This window comes from Indicator indicator, chromosome 7, assembly GCF_027791375.1.
Source record: "Indicator indicator isolate 239-I01 chromosome 7, UM_Iind_1.1, whole genome shotgun sequence".
NCBI lineage: Eukaryota > Metazoa > Chordata > Aves > Piciformes > Indicatoridae > Indicator > Indicator indicator.
The window spans coordinates 26,767,067-26,781,811 of NC_072016.1; the positions used below are offsets into that span (position 1 = coordinate 26,767,067).

Here is a 14,745-nt window from a genome sequence, read left to right on the forward strand (position 1 = left end):
ATCATGCACATTGGATGTTTGACCAGGATAACCACATATTGAAATCTTGCACAGTGTAACTGATGGTTCATTTCTGAGTAAGAGTTCAAAACATCTTTGTTTACCTCTGAGCGAAGGAATCCAACTGCTTGGATACAGAACAGATGTTATCATGGAGGGGTTATCTCCCTCAGGTAATGACTGTTATTCTTTGGTTTTGTTGGGGTTTTTTTGTTTGGTTTGGTGTTGTGTTTTATTTTGTTTGGTTGTTTTTTTGTGTGGGGTTTTTTTTTTTTCCCTCTTCATAACCAGGTCAAAAATGTAAATGAAGCAACAGGCTTGAGTATGCAGTTCAGATTGTGTTGGCTTTTTACTTTCTATTCTTTAGCAATTGCTAAAAGATTTTGCCTCAATATTCCCATGGCACTCTTCAGTGTCCAGTTCTTTCATTTTCACAGTTAACTTTGCTATCTCTCTTCACATCTCTTTAGCCTATGGGACTATGCACTTCACTAAATCCACTGCAAATTTCAGATGATTCATTCTCTTCTAAGTAGGTTTTTTACTCAGTCTCTTCAAATTGTCGTCAGCATACTGCGAAGTTCAAGAAGCCTTTTTCTTAGTATGTTTATTCTCAATTAACTAGTCTATAGTCATTCTAATACTAATATTTCTTCTTTAGCATCTGCACTTAAGTTTTGCCATGGTTGCTCAAGGGAAATATTTTTATTGCTTTTTAGCTATTAGTATAGCAATAGTGTCCTGTTAATTCTCCCTACCTCTCCTAATGTAGAGATTTAAAGAGATACTCATCGTTTTGGGAGGACTTTCCCTAAGTGGGGCTGAGAAAGACACACAGGTAATCCCCTCAACATTATGGAATCAGTAAATCAGTCACTTCAGATGGAAGTCAGTGTGTGCTCCATAAGAAGAGAGACTTATTCCAGTCTTTAAAAGTTTAAATTGTACATTTTCATCAATGAAATATAAACCAGGAAATTTAAGACGATATGAATTCATATGATTCCATTGTACTTGCATGATATAAAAGATATGGGAGTTACTGTGTTGGAGAGAAATGTGAGTACATGAGCAGAGAGAACAGGAAAATGTAATTTTTTTTTCTAAGTTGGAAGGCTTGGTAGTAGGGGGTGAAAGAAAGCATAAATCAGGATACTATTATAATCAGAAGCTGATGTATTTAGTATTAGATTATGTATAAATAATGAGAAAAAAGTAGATCTTGCTGTATAAAGAATATAAATCAGTGACCTTCTAATTCACAAGAGCCTAACTCCCAGTTCTCTCTTTTTCTGGTGTTAAAGCACATTTTGCTGGTCATTCATTCCACTCTTCTGAGCAAAAGATTTGTGTTCATTGAATGCTTCTTTCCAGGGAAACAAAAATGATTCTTTTTCATGCAAACTGTAGGTAGTGTAATAGAGCCTTGGAGGGTGCCGGGATGTGAGATTTCAAATACTGTCACTAGATACACACAGCAGTGGTTCTGGGGACATGTCAGAAGAAATGAAGTGTGAAACTGTATCTGCAACCTCTTGCCAGAAGGTTTTGAAATAAGGGTGTTTCCAGCAGTTTACATGGTTGTCTCATTCCCTGAAGTTTACAGCTGTATCGTCTGCGCTGCTGTAGAAGTCATTGTAGTTGTGGCAGGAGATGCATCTAAATAAACGGTAAGGGTAAGAAGGAAGATGCAGGTGAAATATGTTAATATACTCAGTGACCAAGAGAAACATCATGATGGGGAGAGGAATGATTATATGAGTGAATGAAGAGATTTGAAGACATACCTGAACTGGAATTAACCTCATTTTTGCTAAAATAACAAAGTTCAAGCTGAAGAGAATCACTCTGTTATTTTGCCTTCCAGCTGCCATTCTTTGAGTGGTCATTAGAAATCTGGGTCATAATTTTCTGACAAAAAGTCTCTCACTCTGTACCCCTCCAATATTAACCAAACATATTTAATATAATATATAATTACATTATATTTCAGAGACAGAAGTGCCTGAAGGTATTGTATAGCACGAAGCATTATGATTATCACAATGATTTAACTCAAACATGAAGACAACTAAAAGAGGCATTAGCTATACCTGTTGCATGAATGAAATAGTAGAATGAGCAAAGTTAGTCTTTATCTGGCCACTTTATGATTAATTACAGTATGTGGAAAGCTTTAAAGAGGCAGAGTTTGATGTGTTGTGTCTCAGGAATAAAAACCTGGGACTGATTTTACCTGGACTGAGGACTAGAATGAAAGATAAAAACAAAAACAAAACCTCTGTATGTTAATTTGAAACCCTGAGGCTGGTTCATCTAGAGTTCAGATAGACTTTCCATGTCTTTATGCTAAAACATCACATGGTTAAATTGTTCTCATGAACTCATGGTGTTTTGGTTGCTGGGGTTTTTATTGTTGGTTTGTTTTTTTCTTTCAGGTATTGGAATATGTAAAAGCAAAGTGAATTTACTAGTTACATTTTAAAGCTTTTATATTTCCCTTCCACTGCATTGCAGTGATGTAATCTTGTCTTAGGAGAGGATTCTGGTTTCCTCTCTCCACCATTTCTACAAGAACAGAAAAAGAAGTCAGCAATTACATTTATATCTTGTCTTTACCTGATTGAAGGATTTTTAGATGCTTAGCAGTAACATATTATCCTATCCTTTCTGGCACAGCATCTTGTCCTTTTCCAAGCCATTGCTTTATTTAGAGTAACTGAAAGTAGTACAGTGTCTGCCTTTGAACTAAATTAAGGTGTGCAGATCTGCCAGCACCCACCAAAGCTACCTGTACCTGTGTGTTGCTGCTCAGCCAGAGGTGTTTTTCACATCCTTTTCTTATGATAAAATTTTCCGTGGTGACATTCAGAATTACTTAATTCCTTTCCAGTAAGTTATAAAGCATTAACTAAGGAATTAAGTAAATTAGAGGAAGAGGGAAAAAAAAGACCTCTTGATTCAAATTACAACCTTAGGGTATATTGGACTTCCTAACTGGCCTTTTTATTAATGGCTGTAATCAGTACTTAAAAGCTAGTCAGATTTCGAGGGAGTTGCACTGAAGCTTTGTCTCTGAGTCCCACAATCAAATTTCAGTTTACGTTTACTGCAGTATATAGCTCTCTTGTTTCATTTACTCATTAATATATGTAAAAGATGTGCTACAGTAGCCCCCGATTTTATACATGTGCAAATAAACCTTCCTAGTGTCACTGAGGTAAACTGAGAACCCTGAATAATTCTCTTTTGAATGTCAAGTTTGTTTCCCTTGTCCAAACACAGATTTCTCTGAGCATGGATTTCAAAATAACTTTTCTAGTTAGTCATGACAAGAACTACTTTTTTTTTTTTTGAGATTTGCTCTGCTGACAAACTAGGGTTGCTTTGACTAGTAAATGAAGGACTTTCATACTGTACTCAACTGCTTTGATTTAAAGAAAGATATTTGAGTTACACTTGTGCAGGGCACACCAATGGAGCCAGAAAAGTGGATGTAGCATTGTGCTCTCATTTTCCCATTAGCCTTTCCTATAGCTGAGTTTTTAATGAGATATTATTTTCCTTTGGCTGTAAATATTCCTCTTTGCTGTTACTCTTTAGAGATATAGTAAAGAGAAGAGGAAAATATATTCTTACAGGTGCGTGTTAGTTTTCACGTGGAGCTATTCACTAAAACCTGGGTATTTGCTCTTGTGTCAAGGCACATATGAAACCAGTCATGAGCATGCTTGTCAAGAGCAGGTTTGCTGTGCCTGCACAAAGGCTACATATTTGGTCATGAACACAAGCTGTTAAAATATCAGGTTGTAGTTTGGAAAGAAAGGTTGAACAGGAGGATTGGTTAGAAAGGTGGGAAGCTTTTTGCTTGCTATCTTAAGAAAGGAGGGATTCATATCTGGAAAAGTGGAAGTGTGTTCTATGAATTGGAAGCATCCTTCTGCGTTTACGTGCAGAATTTTAGGAGTTTATATTGCCAAAGTGGGCTTAAAAATAGGAAATTAAAGAAGGCTACGTATTTTTTTCTAATTTTTCAAATTCAGTCTCTATATGAAAAGCAACTTAATGAGTCAATCAGCTAGCCAAGGAAATTAACTTCTGATACCATCTCCTCATTACAGCCTGATGGGCATCATTTCAGTAAAATAACGATTAACCCAAAGGTCTTTCTTCCTAAATTCTGAAGTAAAAATATAATACCATTGTTCTTATCATCTTACCAGATGTTTTATCTTGACACCTGGTGGCCAAATATTGACTGAGTAGTTCAGGATGGACTTGCCAGGGCAGGTGAGCTCTGTTTAACTCAGTGCCACACACAGTCTCGAAGTGAGATGGCATTCATATGGTGCATGTGATGTGGTGACACAGAGCTTGACTGAAAATTGCAGCCTGGTACTGACTTGGTCAGTGAGCACTGTATTAATGGTGGTAAGACTCAAGGCAAGGTAGGGATTCAGTACCCTGTACCACTTTGTACTGAATGCTCTGAAAAGTGAGCAATGGAATGAAACTGTGGCATCTGCTGAAGTGACATCTAGATTTCTCAGTGGAGAAGATAGAAGATAGTGTAAAAATAGCAGTAAGGACTTGATTTTCCAAAATTTGAGACTAGTTGAGAAATAGTAACCTTAAAGAGAATTTCTCTTTCCTCAGTGAAGACGCCATCCCTAGATGGTGCCAACAACGTAAGAGCTAGCAGCTGTTGACAGTCTCTCTGCTACTTGTCTGCCTGACTTTTACTTGAACCTACAGAACTGCTACAGTGAAAAAGTTTCTTCAGTAGAGAGCTGAATTATTATTTGCTGGCATGTAGTTAAGCAGGTATACCAGCAGCTCTCTCTTGCAATGTGTATTTGTCACATAGACTTATATTGTACCACTGTTTAGAAAGTACATTGAGATCTGCAGCTGAAAGCTGTCATATAAATGCAAGCAGTAATTATTCTTAACATGTGAAAGAATGAGGCCTTCCTGTTAGTAGCCTTTCCTCAAGGGGGAATTGAATTTATTTTTCTGCAGTAATTTTATTGTACTCTGTCTTAAGATCAGAATGTGCAGTATTTAAAGTAATTTTCATCAAGAGGGTGACTTAGTTTACAATCCACTAAAACCAAAGTGATGTGCTTCTGCTTTTTCTTTGCTGGACACTTAGCACATACAGAATGAATTCTTGTGTGACTTCTGGTTTTCTCTGAGTGAGAAGAGATACCTTTTGCCTCTTCATTAAAGCCATTCTCTTTACACACTTGGTTTGTTTCGTTATGTGTTTACTTGCATTTTCTTATCCCTAGTTTAGGGTTACCAGTCTTATTTATGAAGAATGTATTTCACATGTCAAAGTATAATAACCAAACTTACCACATAGTAACAGCTTCTTAAGAGTAAGAACAGCAGACAGGCTTCTATTCTCACATACTAAACATACACTATTAATTCAGATGTCCATGTAAAATAATACATCTTCAGGAAAGTATGTCTCAGCCCTCCAGAAGAAAGATATATTTTCCTTTTGTACTCAGCCATAACAAACATTAAGTTTAGTAATTTAATGGAATAATTAATTTAGGTGAAATAAATATTTTTATTTAAAGTTAGGACATATGCCAACAAAAGCATAGTTTCTGTCAATACATCTACTTTTGTCTCCTAAGAAGGTACAGTATTAGTACTGCAATTGAGTGAGATGAGTTTTTACAGCTCATTTGAGTAGTTTACCACTGGGCAAGCAGTTGGTAATTATTGCACTTGGAAGAATTAAATGGATGATTTGAATGTAAATGCTAGTTCTTCAGTCAATTCCCTTTTTACATTAATTCCCAACATGAATTTCCTCAGATAGTTTTCCCTTGTGCTGTGAGAATCCAGGAAGTGAGACCTGTAATTGACCTTTCATGCCAAACCTGAAAGGGCTGTTGTAGCCTTTAAAAAGGCTTTTGTACTTCTGGGCCTCCTGAGAAGCTCCAGATACCTTCAGACTGGATTAACTGTTTCAGTTATGAAGCATCAGTTGTGCAGTGTAATTTTTTACTATTTTAATAGTGATGTCTGCCTTTTATTTAAGTCAAATTTGAAAACATCTGTTTGCACATGCAACACATCTGGCTTTATGGCACATTCTATCCCTCTTCCATCTATTCAAGAGTGGAAATAAACAATATCTATTATTTGTCTCTGTTCAAAGTCCTTTTCATGTTTAAAAACTGATAACAAAATCAATGCAAGCAGCAGAACTGCCCATTAAAACATTTATGCGGCCCTTATGTAGGCCTCAGACTTTGACATCACACAGGATTCTGTGTAGAGTTTTGCATTTGGTTTATCCTGATGCTTGTATCAAAACACACATGGTAAGGTTTTCAGTTTCTGCAGAGACATGGACAAATATCAGCATCTGATCTAGATTTAAGTGGCAAATCAGAATTCTCTGTATTTTTTAAAGATTACATTTCTAATAGCCCACTTTTTTCTTTCCTGAAATCTCTGATTTCTTGCTTTTCTCTCACCTCTTTGAGAAGGAGCTGTTCAGCTTCCAGATCTGAATGGCATTATCTAGTGCCTGGCTAGTCAGGCAGTGCAGGTTACTGCTGCATTGCTTTGTGTTTGATAGCCATTAGTACAACTATCCAGAAGAGAAAGATGTAAAAGTTAAAAAGGGGATAATCCAGTGAGATCCTGAAAACTCCCAGGTTAATATGCTGAAGATGAACTGATCTGGATGCTCATAGTTTACACGGACTTGAAGGGAAACTCTGCTTTTCTATGGAGACAAAAGCCGTTGAGGGTTTCAAGGCAGAAATACACTTGCGTAGTGCATCTAAATACAGAGAAAACATCCTTGCCTGAGGAACACTCTGCACTGCAAAATATGAATTGTTGGGAGGATGCTAAAGGGGTCTATGGCTCCACAATTGCTCATGTTTAACACTAGCAGAGACAGGTTATGGAGCTTCTCTTCTAGTACAGCTGTTATAAGATGAATAATAAAAAATATTCCTGTTTGATTAATTGGTTTATTCTACTTGCTGATATATGTACATGCTATAATAACTATTGTCTAGTTATTGTCTTATTAGTTTCTTTAAAAAAAATAGAATGGGTTGTAATTGCAGAGGTGTTTCTATGAGCTCAGGAGTATCTAAGAACATGAAAGGAGAAGATCTTTTAGTGGAAAGTTCGTTACTAATGAAATGCAGCTTCATTAGTAACGAGGTGACTAAATCATTAATATTATTTTGAAATTGTGAATCCTGGTGCTTGCAGAAAAATTGGCTGATAGAAGGTAGTGCAGATTGTAGGAACGTGGCAGGCAGAGACATGAGATGTGCAAGTGAAGAAAGATGTTACATGCTTGGGGAGAAGTTGTAAGAACAGAGAAAAAAATAGAAAATATACCTTACGAATAGAATTTCCCATTTGCACTGGGATCCAATAAACATTTATGTTCTAATATTAATGTACTCAGACCTATTTTAACAGACTTTGTCATTCTTTCTGCTCTAATCACTCTATTTGAACAGTTAAAATCATATTGTATTTTAGGTTGAAAATTTTAGTGTTTCCTCAAGTCTAATTCTTCCAGATAATTTCAACAGTTATGCTTCTCTTTTCAAAGCATAAATGCTAATCTTCCCTCTATTGATTGAGGAATAAAATTTTGTTATTTATTAACTTAAGAATAAAAGTTATTGCTGAAGTATGTCCACTTCCAGTTTTCTAAAATCCTGGAGTATATTCAAGTCCTTCAAGTAGGTTATTATCTCTAGCAAGGACCCAAAGATGGTATTCAAAATCATTCATTCAGAAAGCTTACAATGGAGCAGGATTCTAATCATCAGTAAGTGCATTTCTGTTTCTTACAGCAGTCTTATTATCCCTTATTTCGTATGCTAACAATTTGCCATTGAATAATGAAGGACAACAGCCATTGTAAAATAAAATGAATGAAAGTTATGAAACTAAAGTTGTTTAGGAAACCTGTTTTGCTTACAGTTTACCATGCAAAGCAGTGAATCCTAGGTGTTTTCTATTCTGTCATAAGAAATTAAATAGTAAGTGGGAAGTATTCTGTCCCATTTGCAGTCAACAGAGACAAACCTACAATAAAGCAAGGTATCTTTGTATTAATGGTAAGAAATAGCCATTTTATTTATTCTCTTGGAGCTTAATTATAAGGAAAAGTGCCTTCTTAGTATTCCCAAAATGCTGGAAAATATATTTTTTGTAAGTGTATAAATACTAAAATGGGGAGGGACTTTTTAGGATATCAGGTAGTGATAGGACTAGGGGGAATGGAATAAAGCTGGAAGTGGGGAGATTCAGGTTGGACGTGAGGAAGAAGTTCTTCACCATGAGAGTGGTGAGAGCCTGGAATGGGTTGTCCAGGGAGGTGGTTGAGGCCCCATCCCTGGAGGTGTTTAAGGCCAGGCTGGGATGAGGCTCTGGCCAGCCTGATCTAGTGTGAGGTGTCCCTGCCCATGGCAGGGGGGTTGGAACTAGGTGATCCTTGTGGTCCCTTCCAACCCTGACTGATTCTATGATTCTATCTAAGTCTCCTTGACACTCTTCTTACTGCTTTAAACATCTCCAAAATAATACTCAAGTAAAATTAAGACTGGGGGAAAAAAAAAAAAAGGTGTCAAGTGTAGAGCCTACAATCAGCCAATAACAAATTTTAAGAGCTCAGCATTTCCTACCCAATCTCATTGTTTTTCACACTTACTTACTTTTCCCCCTTTCAAACGTACAAGTGAAAGGATTGGTGTAGAACTTGGTAATACTTCAGTCCTCCCAGAATGTACTTGGTGATGGGTAAGAATGAAAGGGTGTGAAATTATTTCTTGATTCTTCTTTGCCTTCCACTTCAGCTTGGTACTGGAATCTGCTTCTAGCTGTTTTCTATCCAAAGTAAAGTGTTTCTTGGCCATGTGCTGCTTCTATTTCTGTCAATTTGGGTTAGGAATTAGTGTTGAAAAGACAATGTAAGGTTCTCTACCTTTTGGAAATTCCTTTCTACAATGAGCCATCCTTAAAAGCCAACTGTGCCCAACCATGCAGCTGTTTAACAGAATAATAATAGCTTAAAGCTGCTTGTGTCAAGGCTGCGAATCCAATCCTCCAAATTTATGGAAGATTAATGCTATGTTGAGGTCTGCAAACTTTTTTTTTTTTAATATAGGCAATATTATAGATAATATAATAAAAATTAATGACTTTGTAGATAACAATAAGCTTTACATGTAGGTAACTAATACCACATTTAGTACTGTTATTTTGTGTTTGTTTTCCAGTCAGCCAGCACAATGACTGACCTAACCTCCAGCAGGAAATGATACATTCCCTTATTTCTTGTAGTGGAATAAAGCCCTTATTTATGGCAAACATTAGTTTTGTAGTCCAGGTGACAGGATTCATATCTTAGCAGTGCATCAAGTCTTTCCTCCTCTCTGTGTAATAGTTATCCCTGAAATTGTCTCATTCTTCTGTTGTCAGACCTGAACATATGGTATATCTGCCAGAGTTAGGGAGAGGGCTCTCAGCCACAGTGATTATCTCTTCAGCCAGGTGTAGCACAAGAGACACAAAGTTCATAAGAAGTTTCCTGGTTATTGTCAGCATGGGGAGAATTTCAGCTCACGCTGATACATTTTCTTATGAAGCTCTAGTGACTTACTTCCACTTCCAACCTGCTAATTTCACATGATTGCAGTTGAAACTAGAGTGTTGTAAACATGTCCAATTATTATATGGTTTTACAAGTTACTTATATGAGAAAGGCTGACCTAAGTAAATTAAGCATAATGTCTTTTTCCTTCTGGAGTGTAGATGTTGCCTCATCTTCAAGAAATGAATGTTCTCTACAGGGAAGCTTTCAAGTATTGTTTCTGAAATTATACATCTTGGGCATGCACAAATCAGGTGTGATTGTTACTGCTGGATGTAGGTTACTGCTGGATGGGCATAAGTAAACATTTGGAAAACTGAAGGCAGAGATTTATAGAATGCTTTAGGTTGGAAGGGACGTTAAAGATCATCTAATTCCAACCCCCCTGCCATGGACAGGAACACCTTCCGCTAGACCAGGTTGTTCAAGGCTTCATCCGGTCTGGCCTTGAACACCTCCAGGGAGGTGGCATTCACAGCCTCCCTGGGCAACCTGTTCCGGTGTCTCACCACCCTCACTGTAAAGAATTTCTTTCTAATATCAGGTCTAAATCTATCCTCCTCAAGCTTAAAGCTCTTCTCTCTTATCCAGTGACTGTATCTTGTGTAGTTAGAGCAGACTAGTCTTTCCTCTGTCAGATGTTCTAGACAAGTGTTCGAGTTTGGATTGCTATACATTTCCTACAGAGTATGAAAGAAGTTGGCACAAGGAAGTACTTCATTAGTAATAGTTCACTATAACTCTGTAATGTTAGGACCTGAAATTTTTATTTTAAAAGTCAATGTTAAGACTATAAGAGACAGAAAATATGCATTTTAACAGACAAAATCATTTAGAGAATCCTTTATTTTGTATTAAATTCTATGTGATTTTTCTAAGACTCATTTTAGTGGTAAAGAAAATGAAGGCTTAACTGTCTTGAATTATGAGAAATGGAGAGAAACTCTTAACTGTTCCTGTGAATATTTCTGTTTGAACTGCCATGGAACAAAGCTCAATTTTTCTTTCATGTTGCACGGATTCGTGATCTATTAAATGGAGAGGGAAAAAATGAGGGCATCAAACTTGATCTTTTTAATGTGATATGTCAGGTAAAATAAAACCGAGCCTAGTTCTTTATGGTAAATAAGCAGATCCTCCTGCATCCCATTTGTATATTCATGTGCTGATACATTCTAAGAAATTGCACTCTTCATAATGATTGCAATTAATTATTTGTGGAAAAAAAATTATCCCATTATGTAGGCACCTAAAATTGTTAGTCATCTCTGAAAACACTGCTCTTCAGTTCCTAATTCCATCTCTGAATTCCTGCTAAGCCTTCTCCTCCTCCCCAGTGTCATGTAGAAACAGGCATGTCAGGAAGATAGAGTCATGCAGTTCTTTCTAATTGCCAACACTGAATAAATTCACATTCACTTAAATCTGTGAAAAACTGACAGATTGTGCTTGTATATTTAAACCTGGACAGTCCCTTCCATCTCAAATTTTGGTGTGTTGTTTGTTTTGTTTTGCTTTTTTCAAGCTGGAAAATGTCTGACTATTTTCCATTTTTTAGACTGGGAAATAGCCTGTTTTCCTTGAGGGAAAAAAAATGTAAGGGAATACAAAATACTCCCAATAGCCTTACCATGTGAATCCAGTATTTTGTACTGGTCTACAACAATATTTCTAACCAGTAGGTCAGGAGGTCATCTGAAAACATAAGGCAAAAAGCCCCAGAGCAATATCAGTACAGTTAATCTTTTGTAAACAGCTTTCCTTTGTGCAGTGATAACTTTGCAAGCCTGCACAAAAAGACAAGTGTTACTAAACTCTAAAAAATGGGGATTTTCTCCCTGCTTGTCAAACACTGCAGTAGTTTTGAAGGACTAAACATCATTAAAAAGAAGATTTTGGTGTTTCATGTATCATGGACCCATAAAGTGAGTATAGGTACAGTAATGAGTGCTAGTTTTCTGAATTTAAATTAGCAAAATCCAAACTTAGGATGACAACTTCAATAAAATACTTTAACCTGAAAATGGCAGTAGTTTGTCACTGTCATTATTTCAACACACTTGCAATATTTTGCAGTTATACAAGTCTTCTGGCGTTTTCCAGGAATGCCTGCATAACAGTAAATCCTTTCCTTTCCTCAGTGACTCCAGTTTTTAGACAGTAAGCAAGTCTAGCAGTTATTTGGCAGTATGGCAAAACTGCTGCAGACTTCCCTAAGTCACCAGCAAAACCCTCCTGAGTATATCTTTCCTGACAGAGGGCATGGTTCAACTAAAGGCAAGACTAAAAAAGGCAGTAGAGTCCACTGCAGTTGGCACATCCTTAGCTTAATTTCTATTATTTTCTGAAGTTTCTCTGTAATTGGGCTGTTTTTTGAAGTGGAATTCATCATGTTAAGCATTTCCATGTTTGGAGAGAAGTACAAAGCAATTCAAGGTAACTTTCTTTGCTTTTCTTTTGGACCTGATGTTTGCCAGTTACTTTGTTAGTAATTATTGCACTTGTACTTGAGCTAAATTCTTTAACTGGTGTATCCTTGCAAGATGTTAGTTCTATCATGTTTCATACGATGTTTTTTGGGGGTAATAAAAAAGAAATGCACATATATATTCTATGGCCATGTAACACCAAGATTAGTGGTGCTCTTAAGAACTTGCTCAGATGGAGCAGCAAAGAATGATACTGAGTTGAATCAGATTGGTTTTCACTCCACTGACTTTAGCAGTGCCTGTGGTGTTGGTACTTAGGATTTCAGCAGAAGTTATCTCCAGAATTAAAAAAAAACCCTGCATCAGCTCCCACAATCTAGTTTAAAAGATTATTAGAGTTATAAGTAACATTTTCTGAAGAGCTTTTTTTATATTAGGGGAACAATAAATACGCTCTAATTTGTATCATTCAACTTCACCTGTGAGCTGAAATTTGATGATGAAAGTTTGAGAAATTATTGTGAGAAAAGATGGCTAAATGCTTTCTTATTCAAGGCAAGTTATATATTTCATGTAAAATTAAAGACTCTTAATGACATGGTACAGCTGTGATCAGGTCACTGCTAATTTTGAGAGCAACCTGGTTCAGTATAAGCTTTGATCTTTTTCTTGCTCTAAACTTCATTACAAAATAAGACCTCAGATATTTATTAAAGAAAATGCTGAGTCCTGAAGACAGGGTACAGTTTGAATGAGCAGATTCCATATGATGTTCCTGCTGAAGTGTGTTCCTTTATATTAATGTCCTAACTAAAGTGGATGGGAAAAATTTAAGTTCATCCTGAAACTGTGGGACAACGCTCAAAGGAACAGGTTTTGAAGGGGCTTGTTCACATGGTTTCTCCTACTGAAATCCAAATTTTTACACCACAAAATGTTCTAATTGTTTGGTGCTGTATAAAATTTTCATCCAAGAAGCAGGCATGATCTAATGCAAGAACCATTGTGGTAGATGGGAGGAGGTTTAGGGGTAGGTGATTTATCTGCTTTCTGATTCATCTGTTCCCGGATTTCTGCATTTGAACTGTGATCTCTTTGTTTGTGAGGTGTCAAGCCCTGTAACCTTTATCATCTAGAGAAGTATGCACAGCCACCCAAATACATGACCTGACTTGACTTAAGAATCGTTCAGAGACCTCTGGGGAAAGGTAGTTGATGGATTTTTTTCCCTGTTGGCATTGGCTATGAAAGGGAGCTGTGGAAGATGACTGTGTAGAATACTCTTCTGACAGCACTGCAAGACAAAACGTAATATGTGGTTTTCCACCTAATTAGTGATGCTTGCCTATTTGGCAAAGGTTGATGCAGTGTTTTTTTCTCTCTCTTTCCCCCCTCCCCCTCCTTCTTCATCCTGTGTTACAGATATTCGTGGTCTGCAGGGATTTCTCGATCAGGCCTCAAGACTGGGACTTGATGTATCATTACAAAAAGTGGACAGGAACATCAGCAGAGTCTTTGCCAACCTTTTCACTACCATGAAAACAGAAGAGCTGAACCGCTACCGGGACACGTTACGAAGGGCTATCTTACTTCTAAGTCCACGGGGAGCCCAGACTTTCATTAATGAGGTCAGTGTGCAGTTGTTTTTATCATCAACATTTCAGGAATATACATGATGACTTATGTGATATCTTGCCGTGTTCTCTGTAGTGGTAGGTTTTGACAATGCTGGTAGGTAAATTTCAAATCAGATCATTAGATTCTAGTGCCAGAGAATTGAAATATTGGATACTCCATGTAATGCATGTGTGGTGGTTAATGCAAACAGGAGAGCACAGGCCAGGTGGGCACTTTCAATATAACATACAGCTCTGTAGGGCATTTCTTTTTCCTGGTTGTCTACTGCACCAATACTTTTAACCTGGATTTCAACCACTGTTGACAAGTGACCAGAAAATCTACTATAGTCTATTAGGAATGACATAGTCTTTTTTACTATGGAAATCTCCAAATTAATGTGAAAAGGGTACATTATTGATGCTTGAAAGCGGAATCACAGATTTTTACTGCGTATGAAGTAGAATGGTGTTTATCTTTTTTTTTTTTTTTTTCTTAATGGTTTCATAAAATCAGCCAGGCTAATTAGGACAGGAAAGTAACTGTTAGGAAAACTTGTAATGGGCTAATTTTTGGCATTAATTAGTTTTATCTAGCTTTAAAAAATATTAAATAATGAATTATTTTACAGTGCTTTATATGTCGGAGTTGAAAAGGAGAGTTGGATCCTCAGTATAAGTTCATCTATTTTTGTTAGCTAAGGATTTTGCAATAAAGTAGGATTTTATTCTTTTAACAAACCAGGGATAAGACTGAACCAAGAAACTAAAATGTGGATAAGACCTGTTTCCAGTTCTCAGTTTTGCTGCGCCAAAGCCTGATAAATTAAAAAAACCAAACAACCCCGCCAAACTGAAATTGGGTAATGAAGTTTTTGATGATATTGTCGGAAGTAAATTCTCTATGTTTACATTTATCATTGATTTTTAAGTTAATAGGATGAATTTTATCACATATAAATGAGGCAAATGGGTAGCTTGGGAAGGACTAAGCACAGGGACAAATTCTGCTCATGTTTGTGCATATACAGGATTT

The 14,745-nt window shown here is 36.7% G+C and overlaps 1 protein-coding gene across 1 annotated transcript in view; it reads left to right on the forward strand.

Annotated features, from left to right (window-relative positions):
- Positions 1-14,745, forward strand: part of GRID1 (glutamate ionotropic receptor delta type subunit 1) — a 532,011-nt gene that overhangs the window by 295,392 nt on the left and 221,874 nt on the right. The window contains exon 4 of the mRNA XM_054382279.1: positions 13,516-13,721. Within this exon, the coding sequence (XP_054238254.1) occupies positions 13,516-13,721 (206 nt within the window). The remainder of the gene's footprint in view (positions 1-13,515; positions 13,722-14,745) is intronic.